Source organism: Canis lupus, chromosome 13 (genome assembly GCF_011100685.1).
Source record: "Canis lupus familiaris isolate Mischka breed German Shepherd chromosome 13, alternate assembly UU_Cfam_GSD_1.0, whole genome shotgun sequence".
In the NCBI taxonomy this organism is placed as follows: domain Eukaryota; kingdom Metazoa; phylum Chordata; class Mammalia; order Carnivora; family Canidae; genus Canis; species Canis lupus.
In genome coordinates, this window is record NC_049234.1 from 5,496,382 (window position 1) to 5,518,405 (window position 22,024).

The 22,024-nt window shown below is 33.2% G+C and overlaps 1 protein-coding gene across 43 annotated transcripts in view; it reads left to right on the forward strand.

Annotated features, from left to right (window-relative positions):
* Positions 1-22,024, forward strand: part of RIMS2 (regulating synaptic membrane exocytosis 2) — a 591,823-nt gene that overhangs the window by 431,679 nt on the left and 138,120 nt on the right. For 23 of the 43 annotated variants that reach the window (XM_038555311.1, XM_038555266.1, XM_038555308.1 and 20 more), the window contains one exon: positions 372-472. The exons of the other annotated variants lie outside the window; for them this stretch is intronic. In XM_038555311.1, coding sequence (XP_038411239.1) covers positions 372-472 — 101 coding nt within the window. The remainder of the gene's footprint in view (positions 1-371; positions 473-22,024) is intronic. 43 annotated transcript variants of the gene reach the window in all.

Sequence of the window (22,024 nt, forward strand, 5' to 3'; positions counted from 1 at the left end):
TGAATTACCATCCAAAGTTTTTATAGTATTGCTATCATCAAGTTATGTACTGTCAAATATATTCTCTTAGGCATACATGTACCAGAAAGTGTTTTCTATCTAGTTAAGATTTGTTGTTCTGTTAAAATTCATTTACATTTTATTCAGATTAGAATATTTTTACATATTTAGTAATCATGCTTTTATTCACCGAACTGCATACTTTAAATAAAACTAAGAAATAATATGACATTTTAATTTGTACGTACTACCTTGAATGAAAGTAATATATCAGCCTAGCATCTCTTCTATTATTCTATTATACATCCTGTAAGTAGGGCTCAGAAATAAGAACTGAACATTAATTTTATGGATTTTTTTCTACTCGATAGGTGCTATGGATATAGAGGAGAGAAATCGCCAAATGAAAATTAACAAATACAAACAGGTAGCCGGATCAGATCCCAGACTGGAACAAGATTACCATTCAAAGGCAAGACATTTTTCTTTTTAAAAGTTGTAAAATAAACAATTAATCATTTGAAATGGTTAGATTCTCTTCAACTTCTGAATGCAGATTAGTTAGACAGAAACATATAATGCAATGGCCCCATGATAGCAAATGATAAAATTTATGTGTTATATTCCAACTTGTAGGGATAGAAATTAACTTATTTTTAAAAAGTCATTATATAATATAGAAGATTAAAGAGGTGAAACTCATAAATGATTTGAAGAATGAATCTTTTATAATTTTTTATATTATAAAATCCATAAGGCCCTAATACCCTCAAAACTGTTTAGGAAGAACAGCTATGGTCTTCCCATTTATAGAAATTTTTTTTCAATTTTATAGTATTTTAATTGAATCTGGTTTAAAAATGAGTTATTAAAACAAAATATATACCATATGAGATGTTGTAAGTTCGAAAGGATTTTTAGTGAGCATCTTTTTGAGCTACATTTTGGGAGTAAGTTGAGGTATGAGGTCTAGCAGGGAAAACTCTTGCCTTTCATTGCTTTTATATTTTCAAACATTTTTAGGTTCATGATATTATTCATGGTCAAAGTCATGAAAAGACTTTGCTTTGATGTACCTATTTAAGATTTAAAATATTTAAGACTAAAAATACCAAAATTTACTCATAACATTTAGTTAGTATGCTATGACTTAGTAATGCAATCATGTAATATTTGTGGTTTATATATCTGTGTGTTATAGATAAAAATTTGATTTTTATACACTTTGGTTTATTTTATCTTAACCTACTTAACCTTTGGTTCCTCTCCATTATATTCTATTCTTTGGTAAAGCACTGGCTACATTGGATATGCATATGTGGTAGGTAGCACAGGTTTCTAGTTTCCCCACTACACAACCTGCAGGAGGCAGAGATTCTTACAACAGCGTCATCTTTCAAAATCACCAATCTCTTCCCCAAGTTACACAATTACTGACATGGTAAATGTAGAATTGTTCATCACACAGTTCTGATGCACTGGAAATGACACATGCCTAAAGCCAGAGAAAGGTAAATTCAAGACAAATAAACAAAGCTTTGCTTTTACTCAACAGGTCCTAAACCTCTAGAAATTTTTTTCTAAAATAAAAATATGAATAACTTCAAATAGGCTCAGTGAATTTCATAGAAAATCATTTTACAATGATACAGTATCTCAGATACATACCTAATCTTTAATGCTTAATGTCAGAAATGATATCTATGTCTTCCCAAGTACTTCTGGTATTTCTTCTTAGGGCTAAATAAATACACTTGATCTTTTGTGGCATCTCTTATACTCTAATCTCTCATTTATTCATTGTATATAATCCAAATACCGTGGCATGTAGTCCTAATAAAACAGGATATTAAAACTTCTAGAAACATGTCTTCAACTAACACAAATTTTTTTCACTTATCTCCCACTATATTTTAGGAAAGAATGTAGATGATTTTTAAAAATACATATAATACTCTCAATAATGTTGTCAATGAAGAGATGAGTATAAAGGGAAAATGAGGGCAAAACAAAGTGACACTGGAAGTAAAGTTTGTGAACAAAATGCATAATGTGAGATCCTGTATACCTGCTGGATGTGAAGCATATATTTTGACTGAGCTTCCTAAAGAGAGAAAACTGGGTCAATTGTATTATACAATAAAAACAAGTTCCTTAGATACCAATGATTCTTGTTATAGATACCTGACAGAAATTTGCTCTAGGAGGATGGACCAATGGAATATAATAGACATGGCTTTACATTTTTTTTTCATAAAAACTAGTTTTGATTCCATTCCAATATATAAATAAATTAATGCTTTTATCTTCAAAGTTTTATAACTTTGACACCAATTATTTTGGGATAGAGAATATTAAATCTTGGCAAAAATTTCACTAAGCAATATAATTTCATAGATATTCTGTAAGGAAATGGTTTTCGAAGTGTGGTCCCAGACCAGTGGCATCATTACCTGAGGACTTCTAGAAGTGCAGGTCTCTGGCCCACTTAGTTAATCAGAACTCTGGGGGTGGGGTCCCTGTGTTTTAACAAACCTACCCGGTGATTCTGATGGACACCAAAGTTCGAGAACTACTGCTCTAAGGTGAGCCGCTTGTAAAATTGACTTCCTCTATTAGGATCTTAGCTGGAAGCCATGATGAATGATGTCATTAAAAATGGAGACTTTGAGAATAGATAATCTGACACCTTTACAAGTCGCTCATGGTTTGTAATATCCTATCACTTGAATGTCAAATACTTATCATTATGTTCTCTATTACTGAAGTTATACATTCAGCTTAATTAAAATGTATTTAAGCCATTGAGGAATAACTTCTTTAAGGAGTCCAAAACACAACTCTGTTTCATTACCCTACAAATTATTTACTGATGTAGAATTATCTTTGCTGAGTCATCTCCCCATCATCCCTAACTTGATCTTCCTCTGTCATGGATCAAAAAGAAAATTACAGAAGATACTTTTTCAGTCAAATTTTTGACAGTATCCATTTTTTAAATACTCATAAATAATTAAATATAAATACAGCTTATATTCCCATTCTTTTCTTCTTTATTTTGATAACAAGTATTCATTTAAGGCTTGTTCTTGAGCCATATGCTTTAATACATTATATCTTATTCTTGACAAAAATCATTTACAGATAGAGAATTAAGATATTGAAAGGTTAAGTAAAAAAAAAAAAAAAAAGAAAGGTTAAGTAATCTGCCCAAGTTCACATGGCCACTAGTCCTAGAAAGTATTAAGCTCATTCTCAAATTTAAGATAACTAAGATCAAATCTAAAACTTCAGACATAGGGAGCATTTGCTGTACTTCTGAGCTATATTCCTGAAATTTTGGTGAGGCTATTAAGAAGCTTTGGTGGAATCTAATTTAGTGCTAGTAAAGTGTTTTTTTAATTACACAGTCCACATTTTAAATGGCATTGCCTCCCTGAATTTTTCAACCTTTCCATACTGATAGTTGTAAACAATTCTTACTAAGTTTTTAGAAATCTCCATAGTAATTGACTTTGAAAGCGTCTGTAGAGCAGTAACTATTAAGTTACTCACTAAGAATACTTTTACTAGGAAATTTGAAGACAGAAAATTTTTATTTAATAAGAACAGTAAACGGCATGTGCAGACATGATTCCTATTTAATCAGTGGGTGATTTCTCAGGGGTTTTCCCTCAAAACAGACTTTAAGTTTTTTGGGTTTTGGTTTTTTTTTTTTTTTTTTTTAAGATTTCATTTATTTATTCATGAGAGACAGAGAGAGAGAGAGGCAGAGACACAGGCAGAGGGAGAAGCAGGCTCCATGCTGGGAGCCCGACATGGGACTCCATCCCAGGTCTCCAGGATCCCGCGCTGGGCTGAAGGCTGCACTAAACCACTAAGACCCAGGATACCCTAAAACAGACTTTAATGATGCAGTCTGTGCACCCCTGTGTCTCTCTTTATCCCAGCTTAACTCATCTATTCTACTCTCAACAGAAATTTAAGGACCAACTTTGATTTTTTTTTCTATAAAATAAATATTCTCTGCTCTTCATTGGTTCAGAAAAAGGTGATTTGTCTATTAAATTTAACAGTGCAAAATATAATTCAGCATAGACCAACTAGGCTTCTTTGAGTTTTATAATTGCTGTTAACCTAATTAGTAATAACTGAATGTCAAACAATGTGTAAATATACCTGAAAATTATTGTGGAGAATTTGGTAATGCTTATTTAAATATATAATGTTTATTTTTTAATTAGATATATTTATTATTTTACAATGATCCTGGAAGGTATTTTTTAAAAGGGTAGTCTCTAACATTTCACTAGAGAATGTTATAGAATTCATTGATACAGTATTTATTTGGAACTCAAAGCTTTAATCTCTGCAGAAGTAATGCTGTTTTTTTAAATTAAATAATTAAGTAATTAAAATAAATAAATAAGTAATTTTGTGTTCCTTCAAAAATCTCTTGCTCTTATTATAGCATAAGTGCTATTTATAAATACCATATTATAATATTCTGGTTTCTTACTTATCTCCCTAGAATTAAGTAATAAAGCCCCTAAACGCCCAGAACTTTTCAGATGTGAACCAGGAGCCCATATTAATGCATTTAACCCTTAATCTAATAAACTGAGTTAGTGTTCAGGGACCAGAGGTCAGCATAGTAAAAGAAAGGAAAGGGGGTTTTTCTCCATTCATTGTGCAAGCACACATGACCCTACTTCTTGTCGCCTTGTTCTCAAGCTTTTTGTCCTTTAAGGACACGTACACCTACATCAGAGACCCATCAAAAGGAAAGCAATCAAACTAACATAATTTACATTATAATATGAATAACATAACAACAAAGAAACAGTTTTAGTTTTTGAAAGCTATAACTACAACTAAAACTCACGTTGATGGAATTGCAATTTCAATGTAAACAATTTCAGACAGTTAAAATATTTTTGACAAATAGGTTATCACTGTTAACTAAGTCATTCCCTTTATTAGAGTTTATTTTCTTCTCCACACTGAGGATACACATTCAGTGCCAGCCTTAAGTGTCTTAAACTGCTTTTCAAGACATAGGCAATAGGGACACCGGAAAGAGCTAGTACTGGTTAGGAGTGGCCAAATATAAGCTGTTTATAAGTTTGATATTTGTAAACAGGAGTCCTTGAAGACACCTATATTATCAAAACGTGGCAGCAATATATGAGGGTAGTGCAGAAGTTGGGAGCACAGCCTGGAGCCAAGCAAATTCCCCTTGGGTGACTTTGGATAGGTTAACCCGTTATTTTCAGGTTCTTTATCTATTAAATTGGCTTTGAGATGTATTTCGTAGGGTGATAGGACAAAATGAGATGATGTATATAAATGGTTTAGCATTTAGTAAAATGCCAGACACATGGTGCAGATAACATTTGTTTTTATTTTTGTCATAACAACAGCAAATGTAATTGTAGACACCAGAAATTAAAATGACAAGGTCGAAAAGAAAAAGTAAAGAAATAATTGAGCTAATGAGAAGGATTTTAGAGTAGCTCAAATATTATGGAATATTTCCTTAATTCTCAGAATATTCAAACATCAGAGATCTAAAAGGAAAAATCAAATTTAGGGAGAAGATTCTATGAATCTTCAAGGGATTAAAAATGAGATTAAAATGAGAGACTGGAACATAATGAGTCATGGGAAATTACAACCTAAATTACAGAAATTTCTTAATTTGTTATCGGGACGCCGGGGTGGCACAGCTGTTGAATGTCTGCCTTCAGCTCAGGGTGTGATCCAGGTCCAGGAATTGAGTCCCACATCGGGCTCCCTGCAAGGAGCCTGCTTCTTCCTCTGCCTGTGTCTCTGCCTCTCTCTCTGTGTCTCTCATGAATAAATAAATAAAATCTTTTCTAAAAAATTGTGTTAACAAGGCTGAAGTTAAATGAGCCTGGCCCTTGGAAAGTGAGCAGTTAACAGGTGCACATGTAGACATGGGCATTTAACAGGAAATGCTCCTTCATAGCAGTGATGTACATAGATCTGAACACTGAAAGACTAAATTTATGAAAAGTAAAATTTAAAACACAGATAGGTGGCCTCATACAAATTACTGAGAAAATACATGAAAATACATGTATTTAGTAGAAGTGAAGAAGTGGAAGATATGTTAATTTTATAGCAATGATTGAAATAAAATGCTCAATTTTGGGGGGCCTAAGCAGAAAAGTTGAGTGGCTGGCAGCACATAACACAGTCCAGCAACTGAACAGTTGAGCTCATCTTGGTGCCTGCTGGAGGAAATGTGCTGCAGAATCCAAGCTGAAGCTCCCAAGAGAACCTGGTACTCACATGAAACAGACCACCTTGTGCCAGTGTTAGTTAGATGAAATCATCCGATAAATAGAGCAGGAAAATTTTAATAGGAGCAATCTCAGTAACTCAGTCTCTACCCTGCAAGGGACTCAAGGAGTTTGTTAAAATGTCCCATAGGAAGTAATGAAGCTTCCTTTCTTGGAAGAAGCAGTTTATTATTTCATGGACAAGGATAGGATTCAGATTTTCAAAAAATTCCCACTAGGCTTTGTCTAGCCAAATATTTAGCAGGAATGGTTTCACTTGTAAAAATGAGAATTAAGATTACCTACCTGTAGTTTCCATCCCAAGAGAGGTCAAGAAATCTGTAACCACTTCTTGATGAAGATGCCCCAGTGAGAATGCTAGTGGCTGCACCTGGATTTCTTCAGTGAAACATACCATTTCTCTAACCTCTGGTCTGCTTTGGCAAATTTTTCTATTGTGTTAATTTCTCTATAACCCTGCAATCAGCTAGCTTCAAGATCTGTCACAAAAACCCCCAAAGAAACTTTTGGAATTTAGTGAAAGTTGCTAATATGGGAACATAGGAAGAAAACAGACAAGTTACTATACCTGGACGCTTTCTTCTGCCAAACTTAGCCACCAAAGTTCTGAGAAAGTGTGCTGAGTCCTGGTGCTGCTATCCATTCTCAATATTCTCTACCTCTTCTCTACCAGTTGAAGATATATTTTGTCCAAGTACTGCACACAGTGGATTGCTTCCTGGCCCCAAACCAGGCCTTCTGGACTGTCTGGTTGTTTGCCCAAGCCAAAGAAGCCTCCAAGCCTTTTATTAGTCACCTGCTGTATACTTTTTTTACAATCACTCTATGGTTGTTCCTTTTCCAAGTGTATTTACGATGAGAAATAAAACTAGTTTTTAAAATCTAGATTATTAAATTAGTAAGTAAGAGGAGTCCTACAAGTGCAAGAGATATTAGCGGTAATCTTATCAAGATGGCCTGAATAAAGAAACTGCAGTCTCACCTACAAAATTGACAAATGGCTATATATGCCTAATTACAAGAGAGTCAGAGATGGAAATGAAAAAGGAACCAGATAAAATCATACTGTAAACACCTTTATATCCTATTTTTCCCTCTTCTATAGTTTCTTACTCATGTTTGTGAGGATAGGTTTCTCATTTATATTATATTAAATGTCCACCAAACTAGAATTTAAAAGTAACTAAAATTTTTCTGTATACATTTATAGAATTTCTTCCTTTATCTTTGAAATAAATAAAGGAAGGGATGATCAGTGTATCATCAAGGGAGAAAAGGCCATTGAAAATACACCTTCTTGCTATTGATGTGCATTATCCATAGCCATAGTAACAGCCACGATCACAGCACAACTTCTGAAGTCTTGATTACAATAATAGAAATGTATAGCCAGTATCGTTAGTCACCCTTCAATTTTTAGCAATTATGATTAAATATAGACTGCAGAGTAGTTTTAAAAGTGGCCTCCAAAACCAAACTGCCTGGGTTCAAATCCTACCTGTCACTATTTATATGACCTTGAGCAAGTTAGCTAATATCATTGTACCTAGGTTTCTTATTCTGGAAGATGTGCTAATAATAGTACCTACCTCATAGGATTGTTTTCAAGATTAAACCTATTTATATACATGTATAACTCTTAAACAAAGTTTGGGATAAAGTGAGGAATATATACGTGTTAGCTGTGATATGATGATGGTGGTGATGATGATGATGGGAAAGAAGAAGAAAAAGAAGAATCATTTCCAACAGATAACTTGCTCTTACCAAAGCCCTTGGGGGTTCAGGTCTGTGTTTGTTGCAATCTACTAGGTAAAGATAAGAATATCTTTAAGGTAATCCTGAAAATATGCAGGTGGAAAGGGAGGAAAAATATAAAAATTAATAACTTTAAAAGTCTAAAACTTGATTAAAGTTGTATTATTTTTATCAGTTTAGTCAAATCTTTATGTCCCCAAAATTATTTTTCTTACCATTTCTAATCCCTAGCTAGTTGGATGTACATCAATTGTAATTTAAAGAGAGAGAGAGCTAAAATTGTTTTTGCACATAAATTTAACTGTTTCTACACACATATATACACATGCACACACCCTAGAGCTCTGAGCCAAAGGAGAATTTCTTTTTTCCATATTTTAGCTGATGGAAGCAACAACTATTCATTTCTTGATTGTCTCATAGATATAAATATATCTCAGGCAACCCTCTTGGCTCCCCTCCCTTTTTGGGAGCTTTATACTCTATTATTCAATACTGCTCAGTAAACCTTGCTTTTCTGCCCACATACATACATACACACACACACACACACACACTATATACATATATATAAAATATATAATATATATTAAATATATAATATATATGTTAAATATATATATCACCTTAAGTAAAAGATCTACAGTTAAAAACTTAATGATACATAATTTTAATGGAATTTTAGAAATGTCATATTTTTATGTGTGATTAATCTTTGAATTCAAAAGTTTCTAATTTTAGGTTCCTTTTTTCCCTAACATCTGTTATTAGTTGCCTAAGGCTGCCATAACAAAATGACACAGACTAGGTAACTTAAACAAAAGAAATTAATTTTCTTATAGTCTGGAGGCTTGAGGTCCAAGATCACTATTGACAGATTTAGTTTGTTCTGAAATATCCCTCCTTGGCCCCAGATGGCTATTTTCTTGCTGTGTGTTCACATGGTCATTCCTGTGTGTATTGGATTAGGGCCTGCCCATATGACCTCATTGTACCTTAATTACTTCTGTAAAAGTCTTATCTACAAATACAGTAAGATTCTGAAGTACTAGGAATTAGGACTACAATATATGAATTCGGGGGATACACAGCTCAACCATAACCTATCTTTACAAAATAATTAATGGTCTTTTAAAATAACTTTGTTGCCTTACAGAAGTATATTTGATTATAATATGAATAGAGTTTTTAAAGCAAGTAACTAAATATAGCTATTTTGTTTCAAACTTTATGACTTTTAAAAATTTTGTTACTTTTTCTATTTCTCCAACTACACTGTCAAATCCTAGGAGATGAAATATTTTGTTTTTGTGTTTGCAAGTTCATTTAAATTTTTTTTCTTCATGACAAAACCACATTTAAATTTAAATATGGTTTTCTTGGTCATAATTTTATTCTGACATTCAAGTCGTGAGTCTTTTTTCTTTACATATATTTGTGAATTGCTGCCTACTACTATATAACCACATGTCAGACCAAGGAATCTGAAGAGGATATTTTTTAATTGTGAAGAAGTCATTTAAGATTACTAACAAAGCAATTTATATGTTATAGAACACTGTAAAATTACAGAAGAAATTGTAATTTCTCCCTTTTTAGTAAATATAATTTGCTTAAAAACCTGACAAAAGAATTCAAAGTAACCTGTATACAGTGACCTACTGCTAAAGGGTCAATGTATGGACAATAGTTGCTATTGCCAAGAGCATAATTTCTTTTAGTATATTGCCTAAGAATACACAGGGAAAACATTTTCCTTTTTTCCTCCTCCTACCAAAAAATTTATTCATTCACCTTTGCTTTCAACAAGCCTCCCGAGTTGCTGGCTTGCTAACAAGTATACCTTACAAGGAATACAAGGGATGAATAATATGGGTCACCAAGAGAAGAGAGAACTTTCTTTATAGAATCAGGGAGGATATGGGAAATACAGAAGGAAGAAAATATGATAAGTACAGCAGAAACATTATTTCCAACTCAAATTCCATGTAATCTAGAAGCATTAAATATTTTCAGATAAAAAATGATAACTCTAAGAATATTCAAAACAACAGAAATAATGAAAATATATATACCTTCTGAACCAATCATGGCATTTATAACCTCTTAAAATACTTATATTCTGCCTTATATGATAAATACTTGCTTATTTTTTATCTTAAGAATGAGGACTATTTTTTTCATCCTAGTAGTAGTCTCTCTAGTGGCAAGCACTTTGCTTTGACTATCATAGGCATTCAATGGGATATTTTTGTATGAATGAATATGGACATCGATGCTAAGAAGGGAGCTAAAGTGTCAAGGGTGGTATATGTTTGGAAAAGGCTTTAGAGGAAGTGAATGTCAAGTATTTTGTACCAAGGTAAGGACAAGATACAAACTTCGGGAGAAGGGGTATGTAGGTTATTGCATGAGAGTCAGAAGCAAGTTTCTAATAGACATGTAATTATTGGTTTGTGTCTATAGTAATCATAGTAGGAAGAATACTGAGAAAAAATTAGAAGATTTAGGCTCTAATTTTTATTCTACCACTTATGTGATAAGGCTTTGGATAAACTGCCCAATAGTTCTTCAAAACCCAGCTTTTTCTGTGTAAAAATTGAGGAAACTTGGTAATCTATGAAGTGCTACACAAAAACATGGTACACTGGAGGCTGCATTTAAAAAAATATTATGTATTAATATTTGGGTTTTAGGCAACCTCGTTAATTAAGAAAATCATTTAATCTCAAGGCCTAATATTTAAAATTAGGTTTGAAGTAGATTTTTTATTTTATTTCCTTCATCTAAGTGATTCATCAATCTCTGGTCAGGGTCAGGCTCTCTATTAGATGTATTCTCACAAAGGATTGAATCTATGTATATTTAAATTAATTTATGGCATATTAATTATGATTCAGAGAATAAATTTATATAATGTTTTAGCCTATTACTTCACATAAAATAATTGATAGCTAGGTTTGAATTGACACTTAATTGAAAATCTTTAGTCAATGAGGCAGTCAAGTGAGCGTGGAGCTGTCTACACCTATAATTTCAATTTAATTTGGCTAATTATAATTTGAACATGTCTACAATTTTATTCTGTAACAAAAATTAGTTGTAATTTTTCTTCAGTTGGAAGAATTACAGATATTGCTTATTAGCAAAACAAACCCACTAATGTTTTCCTAAACATGGAATTTTGATTATTTCTGTTTCATTAGTTTTGAAGATTGTAAAATAATACTCCAGTCTGGAAATAATAGAGTTAACCAATAAGAACTTTTGGCTGGTGATCACTTCAGGAGATAGAAATATTGTGTATAAAGGGTACAGAACTCGACTTGGCACACGAGAGAGCCCAGTAATGAGTTATTTTTATTATTTATTGTACATGTGATGCAGAGATAAAAAAAGAAAAAAATCTTACAATTGAACTTCATTCTCATGGATGAACCAAAATACACTAGTTCAATACAACTTCCTGACTAACAAAAGAAAATGGCTGTGATTTTGTGATTGGCTATTTGCAGGTCATTTTCATGACCTAACATACTCATGGTATGTTCAAGATCCAGTCATGTAAGAACATGTTAGTTCTTAAGCCCATTACCATTTTCTGCCTACTCTCTCCCCTAAAAGATGACCTGAATTTTAAATAAATTGTAAAAGGGTTATTTCAGTAGGACATAAAATCTCTTTATCTTTTTATTAAAGTTAGTTTGCAAGATACTATTTTTAAATTATTTTCATGTTTCATTTATTTAAGATCTATCCAGTTATAAGTAGTGTTGTATTGCTATTTTTATGCCATTTTTGTATTCTGATTATATATGTCATTTTAGGTAGAGTTTTTAAAATTTCAGAAAAGGAAGAAAATCTTTATTCTGAAGTAGATACTTAAAATGTGAGTATTTTAAAAAGAAATGACTTAGGTTCTATGTATGCTTGCCTAGTATCCCATTAAACATTAAATTATAGTTCACATTTTTTAATGAAAAGAAATAGAAAGACTTCAATACTAAGAGTTATATTAAGCTTAATCAATTCACTTCTCTATTTCTTAATTTTTACATGTATAAAATTAAGAAGCTAGATTACATGCTCTCTGAGGTTACTTTTAGCTTTAAAATATTGTGATTTCTTTTTAATGACTCAGTGATGAGCGAATAACTAAAAGTATGTTTCAGCACCAAATAACTTTCCTGGGCTTTTTTTTCTTAAACAAAGGTTGTTTAAGAAAAAAAAGTGTTTCTGAACACTTTTCTGTGTTCTGTGTTTCTGAACTTAATTTTAGGGGACATTTAATAGCTTTTTCTTTTCTGCAACTCAGAACTGCATGCCTGGTGTGTCTCTGAAACTGATCAGCTGTAATTCTGGTTTCTGGTTCTGTAACACTAAAAGAAAAAAAATTCCCAGAGAAACGGTCAAATGAATAGCAATAAAACAAAGAACTGAGTGAATGGAGTAAGGACGGGAGAAAAGGAGAGAGTAAGGAAAAAAAAAGAGAATTTGAAAAGGATGGAAGAAGGAAGGCAGGCAAGCAAAATCCTTCCAATCTAAGAGTTCATTATTAGGGAAACACAGGTATATAAGTGATGCTCTTACAAAATAGGCTATGATAACTGATATGATAAAACTTAACCATGGAAAGGAAATATAAGAAGAAAAATATTTATTTGGTTTGGAGAAATCTGGGAATACATTGTAGAATAATATATGAAGTGAAGGACATGTCAGGCAGAGGGAGAGCTAAAGCAAAATTGAGGAAGCATATGAGCACAAGATGTATGTTTAAGGAATAACTAGTATAGCTCTTTAGAATTAAAATATACAATATTAGAATATAAGAATGGAAATTACATATTAGAATATAATGGACAAGTTGGCTCAACCAGATCACAGAGGGCATTGAATCACTCAGTTAAAAATCCAGAATGCTCTTCATTATAACCATGGGCTTTGAAGATATTTGAAGAAGTCACCAATATGAACAAATATGAATTCTAATAGTAAACTTAAGATGCATTTGAAAGGGAGATTAAAGACAAGAAGTCCTATTCAGAGGCTCCTGCTATAGTCTAAACAAGACGTAAATGTTATTCCTTGCCATGTTTTGACTGTTGCCTCCATCCCAAATGGTCTTAATGCAAACACAACTGATGCTACTCTATCTTCTCACACCAGGAATGGGAGTAGTGGGCCTCTTCCAGATTTTCAACAGAATGTCATTACATCTGTCCTATTCCTGAATTTGACAGGTCATGGCAATTCTCAGACCCTTTCAGGTGGTTCAACACTTGGCAGCAATTCAGTCTGCTATTTAGCCCCCATACTCTTAGATACCAGTACCTGGAGTTCCTCTATTGCTATCTAAGGTACTAATATTTGAAAAGGCACGCCCCCCATATCCCCAGTCCATTAAATTTGTTGTTTCTGTCTGCTTCGCATTCCTAAAACCTTTGCCCTGATGCTGTGTTCTTACATTTTATTTCTGTTGCAGCTTTTGAAATGCTAGCTTGCCACTCAATATCTGTAAGGTCCCCACCTTATATCCTAATAAAAATATAAATATTCTCTCAAAAATATAAAAATCATAGCAAACCATGGAATAGTTACAGATATTTAAAAAGGACCAAGTATAAAGGATTCTTATGACCAAGGAGAGCTTCTTTGTGATCTTTCTCAGTTCTAACTAGATCTTACAGGTTTCTTATCTGAGGGTTTGCATTTGGTCACAGTAATGGTACCAGGGCTTTAACACTGACTCTTGGGGAAGTCTGGGCTTAGTGGTTTACACTGGCATCAGGCATTCTGTTCTACCCTCTGTTGCATAGCTATAGATGAAATGTTGTGTATATCACAATGAGGTATTGTTATTAATATACTTAATGGTCTGGGAAGAACAGACTTTGAGAACATTTCTTCATTGAAACAGAAATTTGAGATGACATTTGTTGGAGATACTACTAAATAATATAGGACAAAAAATAAATGTAAGACTCATTAAGGCCATTGAAAAAGAAAAAAACTCATGTACCTTATGTGAATATATCTAAATCAAAAGATGACTAAGGTTAATACTTATTATCTATAAACTTAAAAAATAATTCCTGTCTGAGGTGTTGGGAAAAGAAAATAATATGTAAAATATTTGAAAGCTGTTTGTAAACCATAAAAAGTATCCACATTTTAATAATTAGTGTTACAGTCATGAACTATTACATTCCCTGGTTTAACTTTCCTTGATGCCAAGTATGAGCATAGTTACTAAAAGTAACCCAGGTTAATATTTTTAAGAATAAGAAACATGAATTTCCAAGTCAGGTTTGGTGTGATTCTACTCTGAGTAAATAAGCCAACCTGGTGTCAAAGGACAATGCCTTATTTTTTTTTAGTGAGATATGGAATTAGAAACTTATTTATAAAGTTTTTGTAGCTCTTTTCAAGTTTTTTTTTAGCCAAGACAAAATGTTTGAGATGATAGCTGAATGATGATGAACACTAAGTATCACAGTCTAGAGTTTCTTTAATTTCACCAAAACTATTCCTAATTATTTTCATGATATAAGAATATTTACTGTGTGTCAAGACCTGTGATCTCATTTGAAGCTCATATCAGGCACAGAGAAGTTAAGAGACTTACCCAAATTTACACAGCTACCAGTAAGTGAGAGACCAGGTTACACATACCCATATTTCAACTCTGTAGCCCATGGTCATTATGATACACTGCCTCTTACCATCAAAATTAGATGACCACATTATAGACTTTATCAATATTGTTAGAGAATGTGCCTTTATACCATGAAGTCAGAAAATATTTTTTCTGACCCAGAATAGGCCGAATGGTTTGTATTTACATGTTCATGATTAAAAAAAAAAAATCCTGGCAAAGTTATCTGAATAAAGAATTTTTTTTTTCACAAACAAGTTCCCAAACAGCAGCCCAGGCCTGATCCCACTCTTTTAGGAGCCAAGCTTCCTATTCGTAGAGTTTGTCTTCTGGCTCCCTGTTCTTAGAGTAGGACATTCATGCTCATTGTCACAGAATGACTACTGCACCCCTAAGCCCATGGTTTTAAACTCCAATTAGATAGAAAAGCAAAGAAGGAAAGGCAACTGGCCATCCCAGCTGAATCACTCTGCTCTAATAACTCTCTCCAACCCCTACCTCCAGGGCTCTACTCTGAGCTAGGGGCATCCCTTTTCAAGTCGCAGTTTGGGGCTAGGGAGGAGACAGGCTGGATCCAGAGTCACAGAGACCAGACTCAAGTCAAATGATCACCCCGGCTACAAGGAAAATGGAAAATGAAGTTGTTTTGTTTTGTTCTTTTGTCATTGTTAGACTACTGAAGTAAATCTGGATTTGTTTAGTAAAGAACGAAAAAAGAGAAAGAATATTGGTAGACAGTCAGCAGCAACTATGACCAATAAATAGGAGTAGTAGATTTGAATTACCAACATGATAGACCAAGGAACCATTCATATGCCTCTAATAGCTAAATATCCAGGTATTTGTTACTGTAAAATGAATAAGTGATATTTCCTGACTAATTAGATTGGAGAATATTGAAGAAGGAGAAATCAAAGGTAACTCACAAATTTTCTAGATTTTAGTTTGATATTGAGCCTATTAAATAATTCAGGAAATGTAGGAGATACAGAATAGCTGGTTTGGGGTGAAAGAGAATAAATTTGGTTTTGGCCACATTGAATGTGATGTACCTGCAGAACAACATATGGAAGATGCCGATTTAGCACCTGGAAATACAGGTGTGAAGTTTGGGGGATAAATGAGAGCAGACGATATGGATTTATTAGTAATTAACTAACAGTGAAAATGCACAGATAATGGACCAGATCATCCTGGGGGAATATACATAGTGAAAAGAAAAGTGGACTATTGATCAAAATTTGGGGAAAATATAATTTAAAATCAGGTCAGGGAAAGTAAAGCTGGCAAAGGAGATTAAGAAGAAATAGTGACAGAGCCAGGAGAGAAACCATGAATGATATTATCTGAGAAGCCATTTATGGAAACATATCAGAAGGAGAGAGGACTTCAATAATATTAGATGTAACAGGGATCCCTGGGTGGCGCAGCGGTTTGGCGCCTGCCTTTGGCCCAGGGCGTGATCCCGGAGACCCGGGATCGAGTCCCACATCGGGCTCCCGGTGCATGGAGCCTGCTTCTCCCTCTGCCTGTGTCTCTGCCTCTCTCTCTCTCTCTCTCTCTCTCTCTGTGACTATCATAAATAAAAAAAAAAAAATATTAGATGTAACAGCAACATCAAGAAAAAAACTGAAGAAAATACTGGCTGGTAAATTAAGATATTATTGGTGTTTTTTGTTTGTTATTGAGAACAATTTCAGTAAACAGTAGATTAGAATGGGTGAAACATTATGGATTCTGAAGAGAAAAGTGAAAAATGCATTTGTTAAGAGCAAAAGCATGAGTTCTGTAGGTACCTGAGATCTGCAGATCTGGAATTTCATTGCAGAACTGGCATTTCCGTTTCTAAAAATTGTGAGACATTGATGGAAATAAATAACAGATGATGAGAGCAGCTGATTACTCACAGACATGGAGTTCCCACAGAGGCAAGCCTTTGGGATCATAATAGACTAGTAGCAATAATTCCTCCTCTACAAATTCTCCAGAAAAAAAATTAATCTTACAAGTTTCCCTCAGACCAAAGAGAGTTGGCTCTTTAGTAAGTCTTGGCCTATAGGCTAATGGTGACTCTTCCTACTAGTATGTTTTTTTCCCCCTTAAGCTATTCTTGCTATTCCATCTTTCACAAGATTTCCCTGGATGAGTAATTTACAGATACATCTTATTGTTCCTTACTGTTGTCTCCTGGTGAATCTCAGTGAATCCTACAAACAATGCATATATTTCTAAATCCCATGCTTGGTAGTATACACCAAGTCTGCTTTTGGTGACCACTTGGTAACTTGAAATTAGCCATGGTGGGAACATTTATTCCTCAGAAATTAGCAAACTCTGTAAAGAAGAACTTCTTCCTCTTGGATACCTGGTTGTTTAACATGAGTCAGCACACCGCTGCCTACACTCACCACAGGGAATAAGAGAATTTACATGACTAAATTTTATTCAGCTATCTTCTCTGACTTAATGCTTCATACTGGAGATAATACTCCAGTATATAGTCCAGATAAAACAACCATTCCCTTCATTTCAATTCATTACACATTAAATGAGTTCCTACTACATGTCAAGCAAGAATCTAGATAATGGGAATACATACTAAAATAAATAAGACAGTCATTATTCTCAGGGAGTTTAAAATCTAGGCAGGATAGATAGATGATAGATGGATAGATGGATGGATAGATAGATAGATAGATAAGGTGTGTGAGAGATGCATTATAAAATCGAAAAAAAAAAAAAAAGAAAAAGCATGAATAACATAGTGTAGGAACACTCCAGACAGCGACTAACTCTCTTTGAAGGAATGAAGAGTTTTCTAGTTTCTTAGGGGTTTCATTTGCAGAATATTGTTTATAAGGCTAAATCTTAAATTAACCCTCAGTTTTCTATAGCTTTTCCTCAGTCTCTTCTCCCTCTCAAGTAGAGACCTTATCACACAATACCCTCTTTAGGAGTCCTATCTAAACAAAATTGGCTCTAACAGATTTTTCCACAGTGCAATGTTCATATCAAAGCACTGATAAGAACCTTGGCTAGGCCAGAAGGGAATAGCTCCTCAAAGGGAGAGTTCCTGCAGTTGTGGTACTATCAAAAGACAACAGGGCTCTCTTTGAATTATGACCTGAAATACTGTAAAAATAGGTTAGCAAAAGCAAGAGCTTTTGCTTCTTGCTTACATGATTACCTGAAGAAGGAGAAGTGCCAAGACTCCCCCTGCTCTGTTCTTGTCTCTTGACCCCCAAACTGGTGTTGAGAGCCTGGTCCAGAACGTCAATTCTCCTTTACCTTCCAAAGATTATGTTTGCCTTACTTTTTCTACAGTTTTATGATCTATTCTTTGTGTTTTCTCTCTGAATGTGATATGAATATACCTCTAAATATTTCTTGGTGACATAAAACTTATTTTTCTTCAAATTTGGACTATTTTCCTACCTGATATTTTGCAATAACCAAGTCTTGGACTAGATTTCTAGGCAACAAATTGCAATTTTCTCATGAAATTTAATAAATCAAAGATAAGCAGTGCTCAAGGGAACTCAGAATCCCACCCCCTTGTTTTGTTCAAGAAGTACATATATAAAACTCAAACAACCTGAGTTTCTCAAATGCCGGTGGAGAAATCCAGCTAGGAAATTGCCTAATCTAAGAGCTTCAAATGAGTATACTGGAGAAACAAAAATCTTATTTTAGGAATTTGAATTTACTTTTTTCTCAGGAATATTATTCTAAAAATTTAATAATAACTTCCTTTTAATAGAACTTTGTTGATATGCTGTTACTTTCCACTATTGTCAGATGAGTAGAGAGAACATTAACTTTTCTAGGCCATTTAAGAACTCTTTAGAGTCTGGAACATCCTGAAGAATAATTATTTCCTGTAAATTTTTCTAGTTCATGATCTACTTAATAGTAATGTACAAAACATCAAAATGCTGTCGGGAAAAGCTTCCTTTACTCTCTTCCAAGATTTTAATGATCTCCTATCAGGGCACAATTTTCAGCTGAGATCATATAATCCTATGCAATAAATCTTCTTTGTTTTTGTTCCATTAAAAAGAATGGTGAGCATATCATCCATTGTTGATCTGTCAGCTGTAAACTAATACATGCTAATTGTTGAAAACATTTTTTATTGTATGGTGCCAAGACAACACAAACCATTTTCTAAGTAAATGAGCTTATTTGCATTCATAACTACCTTGGTACAATAATTTAGCTGCTTCTATTTCACTGTTAAATTATAACTTTTTTTTTACCATAATTTAGGAAAAGAAAAAAATACATTTAGGAAATCTTTTTTTAAAACGAATCATTTTAAAAGTAAACTTTAGTATCATGTCCTTTATTACCTTGATTTTTGAGAGTTTTTGGAGTTGTATATATGAAGATGTTATATTCTAAGTATATTCAAAATATGTTCTTCTGAAGTTCTATTTATAAAAAGATTTTTTTTCTATTATTTCTCACTTTCTATAGTTCTCATTCTGTTTATCATGTGTAAATTTGTAACAGAAACCTGACTTATACCCTAAAGGTAAACAGACTTAGTTCCTTGGAAGTAGAGAGAGAAAGGCACTTAATGCAAGCCTTGAGAAGGTAGTAGAATTATCATCAAACTAGAGCTGTTAGCTAATTTGTATTCTTTCTTTATATAAACTTTTCTACTCTGTGTCTTTTTATTTAATGACTTTCTGCTTTAGGCACTGGAAATGAGCAGTTACTGTGCTAAGCACATTACTGTGTATTTTAAATATAAGTATATTCATATCTCTTACTCCTCACAAGAATCTTTAAAATGAGATTTATCCTTGTCTTACTGGCATGAAAACTAAGGCTCAGAGTTTAAATTAAATTAAATTAAATCTTTGACTCTTAGGTGTGAAGAGAGTTACAGAACTAAGGAAGATATTATCCTGGCCCTTAGGAGCTTATATTCTAGTAGAGGGTTTGAAAATTAAACATGAACACACAAATACACACACACACACACACATGCACACACCTTACCAAGAGACAGCACGTGTTGAATTCTATAAAACTTATAAAACTATGTGGTAGGATCTTATTTTCCCCTAAGTTTTGCATATCCAAAATTTTAGCTCAGCAAACTCCGTTATCTAAGAGGTCTTAGCCAAAGATATGTGCAATGTACACCATGAGTGTTTTGTTTTTTAAACCAAATTCTTAAGCCTTAAGCTAACCTGTATATACCCTATAAATCTTAGCAACAGAACTAAAAGTCATGACAACTCAAAAAGACAAAGGATAGAGTATGCAAAGTCAGAATCCTAACTAGTGAAATATAAAAGTCAAGGAAGATTTAGGATTCAGAAAGGAAAGCATAGCAATCAGGCAAGAACCAATCAGGGAAACACAGGATACACAGGTACAAGTCGGCTTTGGATATTGACATAAAGTATCAGAGACAGATATTAAAAATGAAGCATGTTGTGTGTTAAACCAGAAGTGTCATGCATTTCCTTCTGAGATAAAGCTATTTCTCATCCTGTAGCTGGGCATCAGTTCTCCATAAAATAATGGGATATGGATGAATCTGGTCAAATGGGGAAAGTGAAACCTGAGGACATAGTAGGAATCAGTGGAAAAATTTGGTTTAATATTTTAGTTTTGCTTCATAAGCATATTCTCTGGAATGAATCTCTTGGGTATATGTAAAAATGGTTATATCTTTGTTATAGCTTAGAGCAGTCTTAAAATAACTTATTTATTTTGTGGTATTTTTACTTAATGTTTTTTTTTCGGTGAAGATAGACCTGGAATTGATACTAAACCAAGTATTCAACTATAACCAAATCATTGTCATCATCATCATCATCATTTGTCATTTATTAAACACTTGTTGTATGTCGATATTGTGCTAAGTGCTTTGTTACATACATTATCTTATTTAATCCTTGCAGCAAACCTAGGAGATGGGTACAGTTGTTGTCCATGTTTTAACAGATAAAAAACTTGGACTTATAGAAATAGTTGGCCTGAGATTGCAGACCTAATCATTTATGTAGCCAGGATTCAGACCAGCAATTCAGTCTCACTCTAGAGCATGTGCTCTGGTTACATTATTATTTCTTACTACCTCTTAGAGTTAAAACTTCGGATTTTTCATTTGCTTCTTAGTACATATTTTACCTCCTGACTAACTTAGATAATGTTGGATCCACCCATTGGAATACTGTTCCACACAATGGCTGAAGACTTGTCACTTAAATTATTTTTAATATTTTAAAGTGACTTCAGTTAGAAAAAGAATACCATGGACTAAATGTTTTCCAAATAAATTCACTGTAAATAACTACTACCATTAAAAAGCAACATGAGGCTTCTATTTACATAGATATTTCCAGAAAAAAAAAAAAGCTATTTTGGCAGAACTTGTGTATTCTTTTTGATACTTGAGAGTTTTATCCAACAAAGTGGAAAGTTAAAATGGACTAAAAAAGGCCAATATCCCACCTAATTTGAATATATATTTCTAGATTAAATATTTGATTATTAAATTTTATGGAGCCCTGAAAATAATCCCTTTATTTTACATCTGAAGAAAATGATCAGTCATTAATTCAAATATATATAACTAGACACTGAGAGATCGTGGGGGGGGGAAAAAACAGATTATTTTAGTCTGATTTAATGTTTATACTACACCCTATTGCCATTCAGTTTATCTTAGCCGAATGTTTATATCTATCTAATATTTGAAGTGAATTGTTTGTTATTCTTACGGGACGGATTATTAGGTAAAGATTCTTCAAGTCACAGTAAATTGTTTATATAAGATAATCATCTTTTTAAGGCTTTGTGAAATTTGCTATTGTGTATGATTAGAAAAATCTCTGTTGCAAAATCAACCAAATAAGGATGTTTCAACATTATGTTTGAAGTGCATATAAATAAATATCTATTAGCAGATATTCTGTTAACCCACTGGTAGCCATCAGGTAGTAATGATAAAATCATAATACTTTATTTATATTATTAGATAGCAGATATTTGTTATTTCTAGTTTTCAAAACAACCCTGCAAGGGAGATGTTATCCCTATTATTTTGTAAACAGGCTTTTAAAAGTCAAGTAATTTGCTCAAATTCACCCAGCTAGTAGTTTTCCTTACTCCAGGTTTTCCAGACTCCAAAGTCTGTTTTTTTTTTTTTTTTTACATCCCCAATGTCATTAACATAAAGCATTCATGATGGTTTTCAATTTACCAGAGTATTTGAACACCCAGAACACCCTGCACGCTGGCCTGTGCCAGATAA